A 23108-nucleotide genomic window follows, 5' to 3' on the forward strand; every position below is an offset into this window, starting at 1 on the left:
GTGTTGAATCATAGAATTCCTGCAGTGCAGAAGGATACCATTCAGCCCTCCGAAAGAGCAGAGAATCTAGCCCCAGGCCCCTGCTCTAACCCCGTAACCACACCTAACCTTTTGGACACTAAGGGGCAATTTAGCATAGCCAATCCACCTAAACTGCACACCTTTGGACTCAATAAGAAGACGTACAACACCAGGTTAAAGTCCAACAGCTTTGTTTCAAATCACTCGTTTTCGGAGCACAGCTCCGAAAGTCACCTGAGGAAGGATGCTATGGTCCAGGGTTTAGAGAACCCCAAAGTGTATCATGGAGTTCACCTGAACCACAACTTTTAATAGATTGTGGTATGGGGAGCACACGGCCCACTCTACAGGTGTGGTACAGCAGAAATCGAAAAGGATTTTTAAAAACAAAACAATATTTATTCTATGAACTCAAGTTAACCTTTTTAAAACATACAGTGAACATCTTAGCAACCATCAACTCAAATACAGCCCCCAAAGAATACAACACTAAGTAATGTTTAATAACTTCCCAAACAACGTCCAGACAAAAGAAACACCTTTCAACAGAAGCACATTAGGTTTACATTCACTACTGAGAACATTTATAATTCTGAATTCGCCAAATAATCAAGAGATAGTCTTTTCATGGCAGAGAGATCAACCTGTTCTGTCTGGCTTCAGCTCCAACACTGAAAACGGAACTAAAACACACCCTGCAGCAAACAGCCTAAAACGAAAGTAAAAAGTTGTCAGACAGCCCACCTCCACCCACACTCTGACATCACTGATAAACACCCATTTCTTAAAGGTACATTTCTTAAACATCCATTTCTTTAAAGATACTCTCACATGACAAGGAGCAGTGCTCCAAAAGCTAGTGATTCGAAACAAACCCGTTGGACTTTAACCTGGTGTTGTAAGACTTCATACTGTGCCCACCCCAGTCTGACGCCAGCATCTCCACATCATCTTTGGACTGTGGGAGGAAACCAGAGCACCCGGAGGAAACCCACCCAGACACGGGGAGAAAGTGCAAACTCCACACAGTCACCCGGGGCCGGAATTGAACCCGGGTCCCTGGTGCTGTGAGGCAGCAGTGCCAACCACTGTGCCACCGTGCCACCTAAATATATCATAAACTGCATGTCAAAAATACATCATTGGCCATAAGGTTCTTTGAGGTATTTCGTAGCTCAGGGGTTCTCTGAACCTCGGTCATTGCTTCCCAGATTATGATCATGACAGCATCCCTGGCCTCTGAACCTTTCCTTTTCACTGGAAAAGGTTGACTCGAGCAACACTGCGACAGAGAGAGAGAGAGAGAGAGAGAGAGAGAATGGAGGCGACAATGTGCCAAGAGCACAGGTTTCCCACACTGGCCAGGCATGGCTGAGAACAGGAGGCTGTGTTTGGCAAAGGGCTACAGTCTCAGAGAGGACACTGGGAGTTGGCGCTGTCTCAGAAGAATGCCTACTCCAAGCGTGCTACTCTGTGACAGGTTTAAACACTCTACTGGGCAAAGTGCCAAGGGGGTGGAGGGAGTGCTGCCAGCTCCCTGGGATCCTTCAAACCTGTAAAAGCCACAGCCCGTCTGTTTCATTCACAATCAGCAGCACTCGTTAAAGCAGTAAGTTTCTTCAAATAAGTTCTGCCTTTGTTTGGACACATAACGTGTGTTTGTCATGGCTGCTAATATCGATTGCATGAACAGTTTTTCATTTTGCATACCAAGCATCATTTCCCGCGTCCTAACATTCTTACGTCGGACTCGCTGCTCTGCTGGAGTGGAGCGTCAAGGGATATGAAGCGAAGGCTGGAAAATGCAGTCAGGGCGCAGATCGGTCCCAAGAGAGAAACAAACTCACTTTCCTCAGTTTTCACAACCTCAAGACATCCCAAAACACTAGATGACCAATGAATCACATGCAATTTAAGTTGCAATGCAGGAAATTATTACACAGCAAGCTCCCAACAAATGGCAATTACGTAATTGCCAGATAATCTGTTGTAAGTATTGGTTGGCAGAATAAGTGATGGTTAAGGTGTCATCTAATGGCTTAGCGGTGTAGAGCTAAGAGTTGGATGTCCTACTCCTATTATTAATGTCTTACTTCAAAATCACGGAATGGTGAGGTTCAGGTGGAAGCCATTTGGCTCATTATTCCCTGTGCCTGATGGAACAACTTCTCCTGCCCTCAGAGGAGCAGCCCCTCCTCTCCAAGTGCGACGTCGCGCCTTTACAAAACCAGTTCCTCGCTGTTGCTCGACCAGGAAAATTCCCCAATTCCATCCCTAATTGGGGCAATTTAATTCCTTGCACTTGAGCCCCCAGGGATCGAAGCTCACTGACGCATGCCTGGAGGGCCCCCACAGGCCCGTGTCCTTTGCAGACAGGTGGAGCACATCCACGCATTGCACCTTTTATCACTAAACAAAAGTGTGGGCGGACACCCATTCCGCAGTCCATGCCCCACAGCAATGCCTTGACCAATCAAAGTCCACCTGCCTGGTTTTGAATTTAAACACAGCTTGCATTTAACTGCTCCCTGGCGCATTCTCCATGGCAACACCTCGACCAATCAGGATCCACTTGCCAACCAATCAGCACCCTCTTCTCAGGCAGTATATGTTGTTTTTACCTTTACAATTGGTGCTCTTATGTCTCTGTCTTGATGAGTACAAGATGAAAAGCTTTGACAGTATGTCTTTTTTTTTCAGCAGGAGGGGAACTTGTGTGTAGATGCAAAGGCTGTGGGAAGAGTTTTTAATGAATATTTTGCCTCCGTGCTTACAAAGGAAATGGATGATCAAGAGATAGTAGTCCTGGGGGAACACTGTGAGATAGTGGGCGGGATAATCATAAAGAGTGAGGAAGTGCTCGAAGGAATGAAGTCCTTGAAAATTGATAATTCGCCAGGGCCAGATGGATTGTTTCCGAGGTTACTGAAGGAGGTCAGGGAGGAGGTAGTAGATGCTCTGAGGAATATTTTCCAAGCCTCACTAGACATAGGGGATGTACCGGAGGACTGGAGAAATGCAAACATGGTTCCATTGTTTAAAAAGTGAACGAAGGAAATGCCAAACAATTATAGGCCAGTTAGTCTTATGACAGTTGTGGGCAAATTATTAGAATCAATCCTGAGAGATAGGATTAACTATCGCATAGAAAAACTTGGACGAGTCAGGGATAGTCAGCATGGATTTGTCAAAGGAAGGTCTTGCCTCACAAATTTGATTGAATTCTTTGAGGAAGTGACAAGAAGGGTTGATGAAGGTAGTGCACTGGATGTGGTGTACATGGATTTTAGCAAGGCGTTTGACAAAGACCCACATGGCAGATTGCTCAAGAAAGTGAAACCCCCTGGGGTACAGGGCAATGTGACAAACTGGATAAAAAGATGGCTCAGTAACAGGAAACAAAGGGAATGGTCGATGGCTGCCCTTGCAATTGGAAAGTTGTTTCAAGTGGTGTTCCACAGGGCTCGGTGTTGGGAATCTTACTGTTTGTTTTATATATGAACGATTTTGACGTGAAAGTGGGGAGTATGATCGGGAAATTTGCAGATGACACAAAGGTTAGCCGAGTGGTGGACAGTGTACAGGATAGCTATAAACCGGGTACTCTGGTTTCCTCCCACAAGTCCCGAAAGATGTGCTGGTTAGGTGAATTGGTCATTCTGAATTCTCCCTTCGTGTACCCAAACGGGCGCCAGAGTGTGACGACTAGGGGATTTTCACAGTAACTTCATTGAAGTGTTAATGTAAGCCTACTTATGACACGAGTAAAGATCATTATTATTATAAATATGCAAAATATTATGTTGAATAAATGCAAGTTGTTGGTGCTGTTGAATGTTCTATAGAGTGGCACAGTGGTTAGCACTGCTGCCTCACAGCGCCAGGGACCCGGGTTCAATTCCGGCCTTGGGGGTCACTGTCTGTGTGGAGTTTGCACGTTCTCCTCGTGTCTGCGTGGGTTTCCCAGGGTGCTCCGCTTTCCTCCCACAGTCCAAAGATTTTCAGATTAGGTGGATTGGCCACGCTCTATGTGCGGTGGGGCGTTGGCGCGTGAGGTAGAGAGCTCCATTGGAGGGCCGATGCAGACTTGATGGACCAAATGGCCTCCCTCTGCATGTAGGGATTCTATGGAATTAATCGTTACCAATGTGTCTGAGCTTAGCTTTGTGCCAGCAAGCTGTGGATTCAGGCCAACCCCACAGGCCTCCAGCTGATCGTACAGTGCGGTACAATGGGAGCCTGAAAAGTCAGAAGTGCTATGTTTAATCCAAAATGGCCCAACTCCTTGTTTGGATCAAAGTAAAATGACAAACTAGGCGTTTCAAAGAAGGTCAGGCATTCTCCTGCCCAACAATCATCTTTCAACTGACAATCGGCAAAAGAATTACCAGAGGACAGTTGGTCTGTCCAGTGTGAATATGAACTCAGAACCCAGGCTTAAAGAGGTAAAATCTTGGTCTGAGGTGGGTCCAGACTGGAGAACTACGTTACATTGCCCCTTTCCTGACATCAGGCCATACCAAAGCATTTTGCAGCCAATGGGTAACTTTTGACATGTCTTTCCTCACTGTTACAAATGTCGGAATCCGAGCAGCCAACTTGCGCAAGGTCTCACAGGCAGACAGAAATGAAATAAATGATCATCTGTTTTTTTGGTGAGGGAGAAATGATGGCTTCAGCACTGGGAGAACTCTCCTCCTCTTCTTGTGGTTGTGCTGTGTGGGAATCAGTTACACCCACCTGAGATGGCAGACGCAGCCCTGGCGGATTCCTCATTCAGAAGACGGCACCCTCAGCAGGGCAGCACTCCGTCTGTACTTGTGGCAGGTCAAAATTCCCTGTCCAAGCCTCTCGAATCCACAACCTTCTCAGTCGGAGGCCTGGGTGGCACCCACTGAACCAGGCACAGGTGCTACTGGGTGTGGAGAGGAGGGGCGGGATTCTCTCAGCACGGGGCCGGGCCAGAGAATCCGCGCGACCGGCGCAAATCGCGCCACGCCGCCGGCACATGATTCTCCGTGCCCCCCCCCCCCCCCGGCCGATTCTCGGCCTTGGCGGCCGTCGTACAAAAGGCGTGTCCCGCCGGCGGGGTCCACACCTGCTCTCAGCCGGCGGGAATTCGCTGTGGAAGGGTCGGGGGGTGACCGGAGGGGGGTGGGGGGTCTGCACCCGGGGGGGGGGGGCTCCGATGTGGCCTGGCCCGCGATCAGGGCCCACCGATCGGCGGGCCGGCCTCTCTGGCTGGGGGGCTCCTTTCTTCTGCGCCGGCTCCTGTAGCCCTGCGCCATGTTGCGTCGGGGCCGGCGCGTTGAAGAGAGCCACTGCGCAGGCGCAGATCCGGCGGCGCCCAGTTGACGCCGGGATCAGCAGCTGGAGCGGCGTGAACCGCCCCAGTGGTGCGCTGGCCCCCTGCAGGGACCAGAATTGCTGATCCTGAGGCCGTGTTGACGCCGTCGAGAAATGCTACAGCGTTTCCGATGGCGTCAACGCTAAGTCTCAGGATCAGAGAATCCCGCCCAAGATTTCCTCTTGTGGGAGAATCTAGAAGTAAGGGGGTCACTGTTTAGAAATATTGCAGTGGCTCATTTAAAACGGAGATAAGGCAAAAACAAATTCTCTCAGAGGGCCTGGGGTCTTTGGAACTTTCTTCCCAAGAGGGTGGTGGAAACAGAGTGTTTGAATATTTTTAAGGTGGATAGACTCTTGATAAGCAAGTGGATAGTTTATCGGGGGTCGGCAGCATGCAGATTTGAGGTTACTATCCCATCAGCCACTATCCTGTGAAATGGCAGAGCAGGATCGAGGGGCTGAATGGCCTACTCCTGCTCCTTGTTCGTATGAATTAAGCTTCCCAGAAGTCAGTTCGCTGTTTGCCAGTGAACGCTCTATGACGCAGGCTGGCTCCACTAACCATCCCTCTCACATCCGACACCTAGAACTTCTCTGTCAAATAACTGTCACTGCTGGTCACAGCCTCTGTTTCTGCTGCATTTTATAAATCAGACGGCGCCAGTGCATGGCACCTTATCAACAAACGCTCCCTCCTCCAGTCATCGCCTGCTCCAGCAGTGGAACGACCCCAAACAGAAGGTCAAGAAGGTCTCGTTACAGAGAGAGACAATAGGAGACAGAGAGAAATGTGAAAAAGCGAGTGGCATTGTCACCATTTCTTTTTCTTAGTCTCTGAAAAAGAGAAAGACAAAAGAGGAGGGACAAAAGGAGAGAAACAGAGTTTGCGGGAGACTGAGAGAAGGAGTCAGAAATGAAACTGAGAGAGGTCAGCAGGAACAAGAAAGATGGTGGGTTGGATTCTTTTTTTAATTAAAGGGGCCATTTAGCGTGGCCAATCCACCTAACCTGCACACCTTGGGTTGTGGGGGTGAGACCTACGCAGACACAGGGAGAATGTGCAAACTCCACACGGACAGTGACCCGGGGCCGGGATCGAACCTGGGTCCTCAGTACCGTGAGGCAGCAGTGCTAAACACTGCGGTGGCCCGAGGGGGTCGGTGCAGACACAATGGGCCAAATGCACTGTCGCAATTCGATGGGCCTGCTTTGAGACGCGATGAAAACAGTTGCGAGTTTCAGCTCCCCCCGCCACCTGTAGCAGGCGCTGGAGCAGGCCATGCCCCAGCTGTCTGTCCACTCAGCAAGTCTCGGAAACTCAGCCAAACGCCACCACATAGCACATAACTGCTCAGTATCGTGAGAAATAAACCCACATAAACCCCGTACAAAAACTCTATTTCTGCTTCCCCTCCCACTACCCCCTCCCTCCCTCTTCCTCCCCCCCTCCCCCCCCCCCCACCGCCCCCCCCCCCCCCCCCCACCCCCAGTTCACCAGGCAATGGGAAAATGAGGAGAGAAACACGAGAGGGAGGGTGGGGGGGAAGAGAGAGAGAGAGAGAAAGACTTTGCCGGGAGAATGTTCAAGGATCACTGGAAATCCCTCTCCAATGTCAGCCCTCTACAGTAAGTATCAGTAAGCTGTAAACTGCCAGCATGCCCAGACCTCTGGCCAACTGCACTTCATCTGTCAACTGCACATGTGCACTCTTGAAAGGAACTGGGAACAGGAGCCCTCGCGATTATTCCCATTCATTCTCTCAGCTTCTCCAGGAAGACGAATAACTTCCACAACAGGGATCACTGAAGGACTATACCTGGGATCTTCCTGACCCAGCATCACACTGTGCATTTAGACCTGTGGGTCGCACAATAAGCTAACCATGCCCCAGGATCTCTCAAAGTGTTGTGGAGCCAATGAAGTACTTTCAAAGTGTTCTTACAGTTGTAAACAGGAAATCTGGCAGCCAGTTTGTGCACAGCAAGCTCCCATAACCAGCAGTGTGATTGATAGTGATCAGATAATCTGTTTTCTTGTTAGAGTTGTTGAATGAGAGCGAAACAATAACCAAGGCGCAGGGAGAGCTCGCCATTAAAAAAGTGGCCTGTTAGCCTTCACATCCACTCGAGACACAGCTGCTGTTAAAATGTCTTATCCAATAGTGCAGCACTTCCCCAGGACTGCACGGTGAATGTCCCAAACCTCAGGAGTGGAACTCAGAATCAGAAATGAGAGTGCTAGCAACTGAGACGTGACTGGCACTGAAAGTACTTGGGGTCAGTTCCGAGCACAAACAGGCCAGCTAGCCTACCACAGTCCACACAGATAATAACCTCCTTGTAGATGGGTGGGAGGGTGAGCTGTGAGGAGGATACAGAGATCCTTCAGTGTGATTTGGACTAGTTGAGTGAGTGGGCAAATGAATGGACGATACGGAATAATTTCGAGAAATTCGAGGTCATCCGCTTTCGTCGCGAAAATGGGATGGCAGATTATTATCTGGATGGCCATAAATTAGGAGAGGGGAATGAATATGCAGCGGGACCTGGGTGTCCTCGTACACCAGTCACTGAAGGTAAACATGCAGGTACAGCAGGCGGTAAAGAAAGCAAATGGTATGCTGGCCTTCATAGCGAGAGGATTTGAGTACAGGAGCAGGAATGTCTTGCTGCAATTATACAGGGCCTTGGTGAGGCCACACTTGGAGTATTGTGGGCAGTTTTGGTCTCCTTCTCTGAGGAAGGATGTTCCTGCTCTCGAGGGAGTGCAGCGAAGGTTTACCAGACTGATTCATGGTATGGCAGAACTGACATATGAGGAGACATTGAATCGGTTAGGATTGCATTCGCAGGAGTTCAGAAGAATAAGGGGAGATCTCATAGAAGCCTAGAGAATTCCAACAGGACTGGACAGGGTAGATGCAGGAAGGATGTTCCTGATGGTGGGTGTGTCCAGAACCAGGGGGCACCGTCTGAGGGTACGGGGTAGACCATTTAGGACTGAGATGAGGAGAAATTTCTTCACCCAGAGAGAAGTGAGCCTGTGGAATTCACTACCACAGGAAGTAGTTGAGTCCAAAACTTGTTTGGTTTCAAGAAGCAATTAGATATAGCACTTGGCAAGTGGCTGGGAGAGCAGGGAGGCGATCTTATGAGGAAAGGCTGAGGGACTTGAGGCTGTTTTCGTTAGAGAGAAGAAGGTTAAGAGGTGACTTAATTGAGGCATACAAGATGATCAGAGGATTGGATAGGGTGGACAGTGAGAGCCTTTTTCCTCGGATGGTGATGTCTAGCACGAGGGGACATAGCTTTAAATTGAGGGGAGATAGATATAAGACAGATGTCAGAGGTAGGTTATTTACTCAGAGAGTAGTAAGGGCGTGGAATGCCCTGCCTGCAACATTGGATCGACATATGGACGATAAGGGAATAGTATAGATGGGCTTTAGAGTAGTTTCACAGGTCGGCGCAACATCGAGGGCCGAAGGGCCTGTACTGCGCTGTAATGTTCTATGTTCTATGTGTGTGTGAGTGGTAGTCAGTGTGTGTGTGTGTGTGAGTGTGTGGTAGTCAGTGTGTGTGTGAGTGGTAGTCAGTGTGTGTGTGAGTGGTAGTCAGTGTGTGTGTGTCTGTGAGTGTGTGGCAGTCAGTGTGTGTGTGAGTGGTAGTCAGTGTGTGTGTGAGTGGTAGTCAGTGTGTGTATGAGTGTGTGGTAGTCAGTGAGTGTGTGAGTGTGTGTGTGGTAGTCAGTGAGTGTGTGTGGTAGTCAGTGTGTGTGTGTGTGTGAGTGTGAGTGGTAGTCAGTGTGTGTGTGAGTGGTAGTCAGTGTGTGTGTGTGTGTGTGTGTGTGGTAGTCAGTGTGTGTGAGTGTGTGGTAGTCGGTGTGTGCATGTGTGAGTGGTAGTCAGTATGTGTGTGTGTGTGTGTGTGGTAGTCAGTGTGTGTGTGTGGTAGTCAGTGTGTGTGTGAGTGGTAGTCAGTGTGTGTGTGTGTGGCAGTCAGTGTGTGTGAGTGTGTGGTAGTTAGTGTGTGTGTGAGTGTGTGGTAGTCAGTGTGTGTGTGTGGTAGTCAGTGCGTGTGTGTGAGTGGTAGTTAGAGTGTGTGTGAGTGGTAATCAGTGTGTGTGTGGTAGTCAGTGTGTGTGTGTGGTAGTCAGTGATTGTGTGGTAGTCAGTGTGTTTGAGTGGTAGTCAGTGTGTGTGTGTGAGTGTGTGGTAGTCAGTTTATGTGTGTGGTAGTCAGTGTGTGTGTGTGTGGTAGTCAGTGTGTGTGTGTGTGGTAGTCAGTGTGTGTGTGTGAGTGGTAGTCAGTATGTGTGTGTGTGTGTGTGGTAGTCAGTGTGTGTGTGTGTGGTAGTCAGAGTGAGTGGTAGTCAGTGTGTGTGTGAGTGGTAGTCAGTGTGTGTGTGAGTGTGTGGTAGTCAGTGAGTGTGTGAGTGTGTGTGTGGTAGTCAGTGAGTGTGTGAGTGGTAGTCAGTGTGTGTGTGAGTGGCAGTCAGTGTGTGTGTGGGTGTGTGGTAGTCAATGTGTGTGTGAGTGGTAGTCAGTGTGTGTGTCTGTGAGTGTGTGGTAGTCAGTGTGTGTGTGTGTGTGAGTGGTAGTCAGTGTGTGTGTGAGTGGTAGTCAGTGTGAGTGTGAGTGGTAGTCAGTGTGTGTGTGTGTGGTAGTCAGTGTGTGTGTCTGTGAGTGTGTGGTAGTCAGTGTGTGTGTGTGTGAGTGGTAGTCAGTGTGTGTGTGAGTGGTAGTCAGTGTGTGTGTGAGTGGTAGTCAGTGTGTGTGCGGGTGTGTGGTAGTCAGTGTGTGTGTGAGTGGTAGTCAATGTGTGTGTGAGTGGTAGTCAGTGTGTGTGTGGGTGTGTGGTAGTCAGTGAGTGTGTTAGTGGTAGTCAGTGTGTGTGTGTGTGGTAGTCAGTGTGAGTGTGAGTGGTAGTCAGTGTGTGTGAGTGGTAGTCAGTGTGTGTGTGAGTGTGTGGTAGTCAGTGTGTGTGTGAGTGGTAGTCAGTGTGTGTGTGAGTGGTAGTTAGAGTGTGTGTGAGTGGTAATCAGTGTGTGTGTGTGTGGTAGTCAGTGTGTGTGTGTGGTAGTCAGTGAGTGTGTGGTAGTCAGTGTGTTTGAGTGGTAGTCAGTGTGTGTGTGTGTGAGTGTGTGGTAGTCAGTGTATGTGTGTGGTAGTCAGTGTATGTGTGTGGTAGTCAGTGTGTGTGTGTGTGGTAGTCAGTGTGTGTGTGTGTGGTAGTCAGTGTGTGTGAGTGTGAGTGTGTGTGTGGTAGTGGGCATGTGTGTGAGTGTGAGTGTGTGTGGTAGTGGGCATGTGTGTGAGTGTGAGTGTGTGTGGTAGTGGGCATGTGTGTGAGTGTGAGTGTGTGTGTGGTAGTGGGCATGTGTGTGAGTGTGTGTGTGGTAGTGGGCATGTGTGTGAGTGTGTGTGTGTGTGGTAGTGGGCATGTGTGTGAGTGTGAGTGTGTGTGGTAGTGGGCATGTGTGTGAGTGTGTGTGTGTGTGGTAGTGGGCATGTGTGTGAGTGTGAGTGTGTGTGTGGTAGTGGGCATGTGTGTGAGTGTGAGTGTGTGTGGTAGTGGGCATGTGTGTGAGTGTGAGTGTGTGTGGTAGTGGGCATGTGTGTGAGTGTGAGTGTGTGTGGTAGTGGGCATGTGTGTGAGTGTGAGTGTGTGTGGTAGTGGGCGGGTATGCAGCACGATATTATCACCATCATCTTGAAACAGGATCAGTCTCATAGCCGATTACACCAAAACACATGTCAGCTTTATACAGGAAATATAAACTCGGTCTGTCAGGAATGCTAAGTGAGCTGAGGTGATACATGACAATGATTGAATTTGAAGCTCCTGCTGTAAATTGCCCTAACTTTCATCTTGCAGTTTATCAGGGCTCCAGAACATCTTCGATTCAATTACTGTCTTCAGTCTCAGTCCCGGTCATCTATTATCCAAAGCGCATTGGACCAAAAATGGCCCCAACTGGGAGTCAGTTGTAACCTTTCGGGTCGGGTTACCAACCCTCCAGAATTGTCCTGGAGTGCCCAGGAATTACTAACGAATTTCCAAAACACCGCTGAAGGCAAGTCAAGAGAGTGAGATAGAGGAAGTACAGGGGCAATAAGTGTTTTATTTGATTTTCTTTGACTACTTGTGTTTATTAATTCCTAGGAAACAGCAGGATAGAATGTTCTTTGACTGACAGTCGAGAATCATCCAATCATCGGGAAACAAAGCTACTGTGTGTTGCCTGATTGGACACGGGAAGATGGATGGGTAGCCAATGACAGGAAGAAGGGGGCGGGACAGTTGCAGGAGGGATGAAACGTCAGCGATGAAACCTCCAAGAATATGACAACCAGAGGCACCTCCTCTGTAAGAAGTGAGTGAACGTGAAGCTATTTTAGCCACATTTGGGACGAGTGGGATTTAATTGGGACAGGCTTCCCTACTCCAGAAAAGAAAGACTTGTATTTACATAGCACGCTTACATAGACCACAGGACATCTTGCAACATTTCACAGCCAATGAAGTACTCTTACAAAAAGTATTTATTCTTGTTATGTTGGAACTGTGGCAGCCAATTTGCGAGCAGCAAGTTCACAAAATGAGTGATGATAATCAGATTGAGCAGTGCTCAAAGGAACATGGATATGGAAACAGAAAGAATCATAGAAGTCACAGTGCAGAAGGAGGACGCTCGACCCATCGAGTCTGCACCGGCCCTTGGAAAGAACACTCTACCTCCACCACATCCCCACAACCCCACCCAACCCTTCTGGACACTAAGGGCAATTTAGCATGGCCAATCCACCTAACCTGCACATCTTTGGACTGTGGGAGGAAACTGGAGCACCCGGAGGAAACCCACGCAGACACGGGGAGAACGTGCAGACTCCACACAGACAGTGATCCAAGACGGGAATCGAACCTGGGTCCCTCGAGCTGTGAAGCGACAGTGTTACGCACTGTGCTACCGTGCTGCCCCCTAAGAAACTTTACGCCATCTTTCATGATCTTCCAGCGCCCCAAAAAACATTTGCAGCCAAATGCAATACTACTGAAATAATCTTGCCGTTATAATGTAGGAAGCACTGCAGTCTATTCGTACCCAACAAGTTCCCATACACAGCAATGAGATAAATGACCAGTTAATCTGATTTCCCGATGTTCATCATGGTATCATAGAATTTACAGTTCAGAAAGAGGTCATTCGGCCCATCGAGTCTGCACCGGTCCTTGAAAGAGCACCCCACCCAAGCCCGCACCACTTTATCTCCATAACCCAGTAACCCCACCTAACCTTTTTTTTGGACACTAAGGGCAATTCAGCATGTCCAATCCACCTAATCTGCACATTTTTGGAGTGTGGGAGGAAACCGGAGCACCCGGAAGAAACCCACGCAGACACAGGGAGGACGTGCAGACTCCACACAGACAGTGACGCAAGCCGGGAATCGAACCTGGGACTCTGGAGCTGTGAAGCAACGGTGCTAACCACTGTGCTACTGCGCCACCCTGTTGATTGAGAAATATCAATGTTCGCCAGGGCACTGAGGAAGAATACGTTGCCCCTTCTTCACAATATTGCCCTGGGCTCATTTGAAATATTGCGAACAGCTCTGGGTGTCACGCAATAGGAAGGATGTGAACGCATTGGAGAGAGTGCAGAAGAGCTTCACAAGAATGGTTCCAGGGATGAGAAAGTTCAGTTGTGAAGATAGATTGGAGAGGTTGTGACTGCTCTCCTTGGAGAGCAGGAGAGCAGAAGACTAAGAGGAGGCTTGATAGAAATGTTCAAACTCATGAGGAATTTGGACAGAGTAAAATAGGGAGAAACTGTTCCTGCTCGTCAAAGGATCAAGAGCGAGAGGGCACAGGTTTAAAGTGATTTGCAAAAAGAAGCAAATGTGATGTGGGGGAAAACAACGAGTGGTTCAGGTCTGGGTTGCACCGCCTGGAAGTTTGGTGGAGGCCAGTTTAATTGAGGCGTTCAGGAGGGCATGAGATGATTATTTGACTAGAAACAATGTGCAGGGGTATGGGGAAAAAGTTTGGAGAATGACACTCAGCCACGATACTCGTTTGGAGAGCCGGTGCAGACACGATGGGTTAAATGGCCAATGTCTAATATAGAGCTACAACATAGTGGGGTCAAACCTCCACATGGTGATTCTCCGAGTAAGGGTCCCTCTTGGGTGTAAAGTGTTAATGAATTCGCGTTGAAATTTTTGCGAGTACATTTACAATAATGTTACACACGGGAGACTGGGGAAATTCTGACCATTGTTTGTTTCTGAACCATTTACCCAGCTTGTTGTCGGCATGGTGTTCTGACTATGTCTATTCACAGCAGAGTGGTCACTGGCCCCAGTGGCACCAATGTGCCATCGGGGAAACTGTACTTGACCTCGTACAATGAGGCCAAACATTCCAACCGTTTCATTACCAAGTCACTAATTACAGAGTAAAGTCGGCATTCTCTTGTTTTTCATTAAAGCGTGGAGTATGATTCACTGCTTTAAAGCAGGAATCTGTAATAGTGAGGATTATTCAGTCCAGACCTTCAATTAGCTGCACTGTTGCCACGGGCAACAATCCAGATATAGAGAGCTCTGAGGAACAGAAGGCCCCAACATAGTGACACCATCGTGCCCTCTAGCCTGGCAGACGAGTTTGGATTTGTGCCAGTGGATGTTCGCAGGACCAACACAGACATATAGATAACAACGAGAACAGGGACTGGTTTAGCACACTGGGCTAAATCGCTGGCTTTTAAAGCAGACCAAGCAGGCCAGCAGCACTGTTCAATTCCTGTACCAGCCTCCCCGAACAGGCGCCGGAATGTGGTGACTAGGGGCTTTTCACAGTAACTTCATTGAAGCCTACTTGTGACAATAAGCGATTTTCATTTCATTCATTCAACTTAGTCAATTCTTGATTAAAAGGCGCACCGAAATCGCAACGGACAGCTTTCAGATCGGCTGGACTAGGAATTATAGAACCAATGGGGAAGCCATTCAGCCCTCTGTACCTGTGCCAGCTCTTTGAAAGAGCGATCCAGTTAGTTCCATTCATTTCAGGCATTTATCCATTCCCTTTAGAAAGTTACGATTGCATCTGCTTCCACCACCCTTTCAAGCAGGGTATGAAAGATCGTCATCACTTGCTCTGTAATAAGCAAAATTCTTTTCTTTTGCCAGCTGACTTATGACTTCAATGGTATGATATTCTGAAGGCTCCATTGATGCCTTGCGGCGCATTGCCAATTTCACCTTCTGAACCGCCGGCTCTTAGTCTGCCAACAGGTCGTCATCGCATCAAAGGAAGTGGTAGACAGGCAAAGCTAAGAGTAGATAGAATTACAGAGTAATGGGCTTGGGTCTGGGGTGCACTCTTGTAACAGTCAGGGTGAGGATTGTGTTGCAGAGCCACACTTGGGGGGCTTTGATACCGACGCAGATTCGTGGAAGACGCTCAGCCAGGATCGTTGCAATTGGCACAGCCAAAGAAGGGGTGTGACCTCCTTCAAAGATAAATATGTGTCCAGGGGCAGGGAGAAAACTCTGGAAGAGGAAATCCCAAGCCAGCAGCTCCTCCAGGGTTTGATTACCTGCAGTATTCTGCCCCTGTCTGCAGTGGAGCGTTCAGAGGGCACATCAACCTTAGCAGTCACCTTCACACACCGCAATAAATGCTAGCTTAACCATCCCGTGAATGGATAATAACAGTGAGAAGTCTTACAACACCAGGTTCAAGTCCAACAGGTTTGTTTCAAACACTAGCTTTCGGAGCACTGCTCCTTCCTCAGGTGAATGAAGAGGCAGATTCCAGAAACATATATATAGACAAATTCAAAGATGCAAGACAATGCTTAGAATGCGAGCATTTGCAGTTAATTAAGTGTTTACAGATCCAGAGATAGGGGTAACCCAGGTTAAAGAGGTGTGAATTGTCTCAAGCCAGGACAGTTGGTAGGATTTTGCAAGCCCCACACCCCCACTACTTGCCTTCAAACAACCGCGCAACCTAAAACGAACCATTGTTTGCAGCAAACTGCCCAGCCTTCAGAACAGTGACCACGACAGTGACCCGTGTTTAGGGCAGCACGGTAGCATTGTGGTTAGCACAATTGCTTCACAGCTCCGAGGGTCCCAGGTTCGATTCCGGCTTGGGTCACTGTCTGTGCGGAGTCTGCACGTTCTCCCCGTGTCTGCGTGGGTTTCCTCCGGGTGCACCGGTTTCCTCCCACAGTCCAAAGATGTGCAGGTTAGGTGGATTGGCCATGATAAATTGCCCTTAGTGTCCAAATTGCCCTTAGTGTTGGGTGGGGTTACTGGGTTATGGGGATAGGGTGGAGGTGTTGACCTTGGGTAGGGTGCTCTTTCCAAGAGCCGGTGCAGACTCGATGGGCCGAATGGCCTCCTTCTGCACTGTAAATTCTATGTCTATGACACCACACAACCCTGCCATGGCAATCTCTGCACGACGTGCCAGATCATCGACATGGATACCACCATTACACGTGAGAACACCACCCACCAGGTACGTGGTACATACTCGTGTGGCTCGGCCAATGTTGTCTACCTCATACGCTGCAGGAAAGGATGTCCCGATGCGTGGTACATTGGCGAGACAATGCAGACGCTGCGATAACGAATGAACGGACATCGTGCGACAATTACCAGGCAGGAATGTTCCCTTCCAGTCGTGGAACACTTCTGCAGTCAAGGGCATTCAGCCTCTGATCTCCGGGTAAGCGTTCTCCAAGGCGGCCTTCAGGACCCGCGACAGCGCAGAATCACCGAGCAGAAACCTATAGCCAAGTTCCGCACACATGAGTGCGGCCTCAACCGGGACCTGGGATTCATGTCGCATTACATTCATCCCCACCATCTGGCCTGGGCTTTGTCTTTGACTTTATATATGTTTCTGGAACCCACCTTTTCATTCACCTGAGGAAGGAGCAGTGCTCCGAAAGCTAGTGTTTGAAACAAACCTGTTGGTCTTTAACCTGGTGTTGTAAGACTTCTTACTGTGCTCACCCCAGTCCAACGCCTGCATCTCCACATCATTGAATGGATAAATCACTCATTCCCATTGGAACTTTCCAGAAAGCACAGGGAATCTATTGTCCGTCAATACTAGCTACATAAAAGGTGCAAAGGGACAAATCATTGAGGAAGATGAGCTCGGGTGGGATAAGATGTCTGATATTGGAAGATTGTGAATTCATGCCACGCTTCAGAATTAAAGCACATCATTAATAACAATCTTTTTATTGTCACAAGCACGCTTACAATGCACTGCAATGAAGTTACTGTGAAAAGCCCCTAGTCGCCACATTCTGGCACCTGCTCAGGTACACAGAGGGAGAATTCAGAATTCTCAGCTGACATCTTCTGCATCACAAACCAGCTGTTGAGCCCACTGAGCTAAACCAGCCAGGCCCCAAATCACCCAGGCTGACAGACACATCAATGCACTGGGAATGTTCATGTGGAGTTTGCACATTCTCCCTCATGACTGCATGGGTCTCACCCCCACAACCTAAAGATGTGCAGGGTAGGTGGATTGGTCATGCTAAATTACCCCTTAATTGGGAAAAAAAGGAATTGGGTACTTTAAATTTTAAAAATAAAATCAATGCACTGGCCTGCATTATGAGGAACCAAAGCTCGATCTGGATATTAAGAATGTCATAGATTATCATAGATTTTACAGTGCAGAAGGAGGCCATTCGGCCCATCGAGTCTGCACCAGCTCTTGGAAAGAGCACCTTACCCATGGTCAACATCTCCACCCCATCCCCATAACCCAGTAACCCCACTCAACACTAAGGGCAATTTTGGACACGAAGGGTAATTTAGCATGGCCAATCCACCTAACCTGCACATCTTTGGACTGTGGGAGGAAACCGGAGCACCCGGAGGAAACCCACGCACACACGGGGAGGATGTGCAGACTCCGCACAGACAGTGAACCAAGCCGGGAATCGAACCTGGGACCCTGGAGCTGTGAAGCAATTGTGCTATCCACAATGCTACCGTGCTGCCCCAAATGTCTCACAAGTCCATGGCACCTGTTCAAAGCTGAATTAAACAGAGAGTTCTCCAGGTGTTCTTTCTCAAACATCAGCAGGAAACAGATTAACTGGCTCTTCACTTGGCGAGATCTTTGTTTTGTGTCAAAAAATTAGCTGCTGTACTTAGTTATGTAACAACATTTTATAAACCACTTTGGGGCAGCCTCAAAGATGTAAACGCAACAGGGGTGGAACCTTAATGCGCTGGACACTTACAGGGAAGAGAGCGAAATGGTGAAGGACAGCACAGGCCACAATATTGGAACAAAACCATTGTTGCTTTAACTGAATCAGGCACGATTATCACCACCAAAGTAAATATCAACGGCACCTGAATTAACAAGAGTGTGTAGATGGATTAAACACTGAAGTCATAACTTGAGAGTTCCATTCTTAAACTGTTTGCTCTTGGTGAGGAGCCTGACCTGATCTACCTATGTAATGAATGGCATGCATGCGGTTTCTCCAACCTGTGCTTCCCGGGAGTGGATAGAACAGGAGGCCATTCAGCCTCCAAGCCTGTTCTGCTACATACATAGATCATGGCAGTTTATGTATCATAAACATCCTGCTCACTGGCTAACAGCAGCTAATGACCAGACTCTAAGCTTACGCAGCCCTGCTCTCTTCACATCTTAACGTGATTAACGTGCCATGGCTCTGCATCCCGCTCAAGGCTTCCATTTCACAAATATCCATTGATTTCAGTTTTGACATTTCAATGTAACCTCGAGATTTAAAAGGTTTTTTGTTGTCAATGAGTACCCAATTCATTTTTTTTCCAATTAGGGGGCAATTTAATGTGGCCAATCCACCTACACTGCACATCTTTGGTTGTGGGGGCGCAACCCACGTAAACACAGGGAGAATGTGCAAACTCCACACGGACAGTGACCCAGAGCCGGGATTGAACCTGGGACCTTGGCGCCGTGCGGCAGCAGTGCTATGCACTGTGCCACCATGCTGCCCTAATAGCTTGTTTTGAGGCAAGGATATTTCTGGATTAGCACAGTGGGCTAAATCGCTGGCTTGTAATGAAGAACACATCCATCAGCGCGGGTTCAATTCCCGTACCAGCCTCCCCGAACAGGCGCCGGAATGTGGCGACTAGGGGCTTTTCACAGTAACTTCGTTGAAGCCTACTTGTGACAATAAGTCATTATTATTATTATTTCCGCTATCCCCACTGTGAACTATTGCTTACTTGTTATTTGGTCTTTGATCCAACAAACACTTACTTTTCCTCTGCCCAAGCTAGAGAATTTCTCCTTATCCTCGAGGACGGTCTTGAGATTGGGCTGGGACCGCCGGTTGTTGTTCTTCAAACTCAACGTCTTGTCAAAATGAATCCCGCTAACCACTGCTCTTCGATATGAAGTGGACCGCAGCCCTCGCCGAAGCTGTCCTGGACTCTCCACTTCGGCGTCCATGTCTCCTTCCAGTTCACGTTTGGGTATAAGCGGGGCAGTGAGGGGCTCGACCATACTCTGTACCCGCCGACTTCTCGTACCAACCTCCAGAATCTGATTGTTTTGATGGTAGTTCTTGATTTTAATGCCCGACGCCAAGTCCTTGGGAATGATCTGCTGGGTTCCGTTCTTCAAAGAAACGGCACTGTTGGTGCTCAGGACAAGATGGGGCTTATCGGGTGTCGGAAGCGAATGGGTGGAGGGCTGCCTCTGGAGCATGGGTCGGCCATCCGGATCAGGGGGAACGTTCCCGTTTCGGGTAGGGACATTTCCGTCCACTGGAAAATCTGTAACCAGGATGCCATCGATCTGGTACGAGGATGGCCTTGACCTGCTGTGCCGGTTCAAAGACCTCGTATTGGGCGATTTGGGAATCGATCTCCTCTTCCGCCACAGGGGAGTTATGGCAAGATTGGACAGGTCAACCTCACTCTCCTGATCCATCTTATCCGTCGCGGTCCCACATCAGCTTGACAGGGGCGATCTCCCACAAAACCCCATCTCCTTAACTCCTCTGGGACATCATTGTGGGGCTGGAGTCACATGTGCCGTCTGACAATGAAAGAAATTGTGTTTTAAGCACTTCATCAAGCTCAATTCCATGGAATATCACAGCAACAGTGAGCGAAAAAGAAACACATCAATTAAAAGAGGCACAAAACACATTTCCTTGTGATACAAACTCTTAAAATAGTTTTTTTTTAAAAAGCTGCAAATCTATCACAGAATCTGAAATATTGACGATGTCATTGGTCATGCAGCAGTGATCCAAAAGTTATCAGTTCAAAAAGCATGGTGGTACGTTGGCGAAAATGAATTCAATAAATAATTCAGGGGCAATTCAGCATGGCCAATTTACCTACCTTGCACACTTTTGGGCTGTGGAGGTGAGACCCACACGGACACGGAGAGAATGTGCAAACTCCACACAATCAGTGACCCGGGGCCGGGATCGAACCCGGGTCCTCGGTGCCATGAGGTAGCAGTGCTAACCACTGCACCATCGTGCCACCTGGGGGATCTGAATTCATGGCTACAGCCACAACCTCTGGGTTATTAGTTAACCTACATAAATACTATGTTCCCCAGCCTGCCTGTTACATTTTTGTCTCAAATTAAATTTGGATGGATAGCAATTATTTCCATCTCAATTTGTTTCACCGCCACCCCCCCCCCCCCCCTCCCCCTCCCCACCCACCAGTAACAGGCCGTGGAAGCACTATGGACCATCCAGATTTAGTGGCACATTTTACAAAAAAAGAGGATATTACCATTGAATCAGATGAAACCCTTTCTGTCTCATCCTTCCCATACACAGAGGCTATTGCCACCTCATTCACAGGAGCCTGGTACAAAGCCCTATCTGCAGGGTGGCATTTTACGCAATCTCTCTGCATTGCACCAGGGGGGAGTCACAGCCTGTTTTAGGCTCTCAAGTCCTGGTGAGGGGGCCAAATCCACACCCAACATGTTCGCTAAGAGCTGACACATCTGCAAAGGAAACTCTGAACAAACAGCTTAGGTCTCCTCAGTTGCCCAATGGGTCCGGTTTAGCTCACTTGGCTGGGCAGCTGGTTTGTGATGCACATCATGGGTTCAAATCCCACGCCACCTGAGATCATTCATGAAGGCTCCACCTTGCCCCTCACCTGAGGTGTGGTGACCCTCAGGATAAACCACCACCAGTCAGCCCTCTCCCTCAAAGGGGAAAGCAGCCTATGGTCACCTGGGACTGTGGTGACTTTACTTGTCCCCCAGTTTCATCATTTACACCTCACCTTTTTTTTAAAAAAATGAAACACATTCTCAGGACCAGGGCATTGCTGGCAAGGCTGGCATTTATTGCACAATCTTGGCTGTCCCAAGATTGCGGGCAATCGTGGACATTCTGCCTGCAACTTTCTTTGGTGTGGCTTTGATAAGAGTGGGCAGCATCTTTGCCGGGCCACTCGGGAGAGACAGTTAAGGGCCAACCACACCCAATCAATGCCTCTTAAGACATTTTAGTTTTCACTCCTGCGCTCAACATGCATGCAGACAACTGACCACAAACGGCATGTTCGGCAATCAAGAGAAGTTACTTTAACAGTAACCTGCAGTCGGGAGGGAAGGGCAGATTTGAGCACTGGAGATTTAATCCCAATTTACAATCCAGCAACGCTATCTCACACAATAGGACATTCTGTTTGTTTTTTAAGGAGACTAGTTTACTGTACCCCAGTTGGACCTTGAACCGCAGATAAGGAATTAACGAGAGGGGGGGGGAATATAGATACACTTCCCGCAATCTTGCATTTGATAGAAACAGCCACTTGCCTTGAGGTGTGCAAGAAAGGGTTAATCTTGGTTGCAGCCTTCGTTCAATGAGAATCACCTCTCAGATGTCCCATAAAACAAATGTCCCACAAAATAAATCTCCCAATCTGCTAAAAGAAAATCAACAGAGCAAGAATATCGGCAGCCACCCTCCCCTCCCAATGAGATTTTGCACTAAAATTGTGACTAGTTCATGCGTCGAGGTATTGTGGCGGTGTCCAAGGGAGAGAGAGAGAGAGAGAGACTGCATAGAAAGACATAAACTGCTGGGTATGTCAGACATCCAGCAGCCGCAGTATTTTGCTTCGACGGGAGAATAGAGAATTATTTTTTGGAAGCAACGACAGAGGAGCAACTTGAGTGAAACTTGCAAAAGCTCTGCTAAGGTGCAACCTGCGTGTGCAGCCTTTGAAATTGATGGGTGAAATCCCCCCCCCCCCCCAGCCTCAGAAATCAACAAGCAACTTCTTGGATCTGACAGAGAAAGAGAGGGAGGGGGGGGGGGGGGGGTCAAAAATAAAAGCAGAATCTCAGAATCCGCGCTTTCCTCCCTCCCCACCACCGCTCCCAGAGAATAGTTACAGAAAACAAGCTCACCCTCTCTCAGTCACGCTCCTTTCCCGCTGTTGCGATGGGGGTCATTGTCCCGCAGTGCTAGCGCCAGCTGCCCATTCTACAAACTCTAGGCGATACACGGGGGGGCTCCTTTTTTGCTGGTATTTTTAATCACCCCCCCCCCCCCCACACACTCTCTTCCTCCAGCCCCCACCTCCCCAGACCCACCACTCTTGCGCCTCTCCCACCCTCTCGATCTCCGCTGGAGCAGGGCTGGCTACAAGTTGCCGCGTCGCTGAGTTTGAAGGCGAGTTGAATGTGTTTTTTTTTCCCCCCTCCTTTGGAGCCGGTTAAACGGGGCGACCCGAAGATGGTCCAAGTTCAAAGTGACGCGGCGTCAGTCGTGCTTCCTCCATCTGCCGGTTCAGAGCCAACAACCGGGACCCCCACCCCCCTGCTCCTCCTTTCACAACTTACTCCCATTCCTTGGAAAAGTTTGTGAACTTTTTGTCAGTCTCCCCCGACAGAAAACGCTGCAAATATTGGCTGCAATGGCGCCTCCTCGCGGCCTCTTTCCGAATAGGTTTTCCAAAACCCACTCATTCATCTTGCTTGTGGCTTCCAAACTAATAATTTTGATTCGAAGACCGATTATTTCCTATTAGCTGTTTTCTGTCCAGACAATTAGATACATTAATTGGCTCCATCTCCAGCTTTGCAACCCTGCGCCTTGTCCCTTTGCAGGGAATGATAAGGCACAGGAAGAGATCATTTGGCCTGTGAAATCTATGCCAGCCTTGATTTAAAAGACAGTGGTGTCAATCCAGTAATCCAGGGACCAAGGCTACAGATCTGAGGGCCTGGGTTCAAATCCCACCAAGGCCTGTTAGTGCCACAATGGTGTTTTAGTCGAAACCACTAGGTTACGTCATTACATAGAATTTACAGTGCAGAAGGAGGCCATTCGGCCCATCGAGTCTGCACCGGCTCTTGGAAAGAGCACCCCACCCAAGGTCAACACCTCCACCCTATCCCCATAACCCAGTAACGCCACCCAATACTAAGGGCAATTTTGGACACTAAGGGCAATTTATCATGGCCAATCCACCTAACCTGCACATCTTTGGACTGTGAGAGGAAACCGGAGCACCCGGAGGAAACCCACGCACACACGAGGAGAACGTGCAGACTCCGCACAGACAGTGACCCAAGCCGGAATCGAACCTGGGACCCTGGAGCTGTGAAGCAATTGTGCTATCCACAATGCTATCGCGCTGCCCCTTGGAACAGGGCTTGGGGATCAACATCCTATTGACTCA

At 48.8% G+C, this 23108-nt stretch overlaps 1 protein-coding gene across 2 annotated transcripts in view; it reads right to left on the reverse strand.

The window, feature by feature from the left end:
• The window catches only part of LOC140389567 (rho guanine nucleotide exchange factor 26-like), a 274737-nt gene extending 252452 nt beyond the window's left edge, over positions 1–22285 (reverse strand). Inside the window, exons 1-2 of one of the 2 annotated variants that reach the window (XM_072473800.1) lie at positions 22018–22285; positions 18688–19470 (exon numbers count right to left, since the gene is read on the reverse strand). In XM_072473800.1, the coding sequence (XP_072329901.1) occupies positions 18688–19362 (675 nt within the window). In that variant the 5' untranslated portion in view covers positions 19363–19470; positions 22018–22285. Of the gene's footprint in view, positions 1–18687; positions 19471–21831; positions 21968–22017 lie in introns of those variants that run through there. The other variant, XM_072473799.1, reaches the window with a different exon arrangement.
• Positions 22286–23108: the final 823 nt, after the last annotated feature.

Source organism: Scyliorhinus torazame, chromosome 14 (genome assembly GCF_047496885.1).
Source record: "Scyliorhinus torazame isolate Kashiwa2021f chromosome 14, sScyTor2.1, whole genome shotgun sequence".
Classification (NCBI taxonomy): domain Eukaryota; kingdom Metazoa; phylum Chordata; class Chondrichthyes; order Carcharhiniformes; family Scyliorhinidae; genus Scyliorhinus; species Scyliorhinus torazame.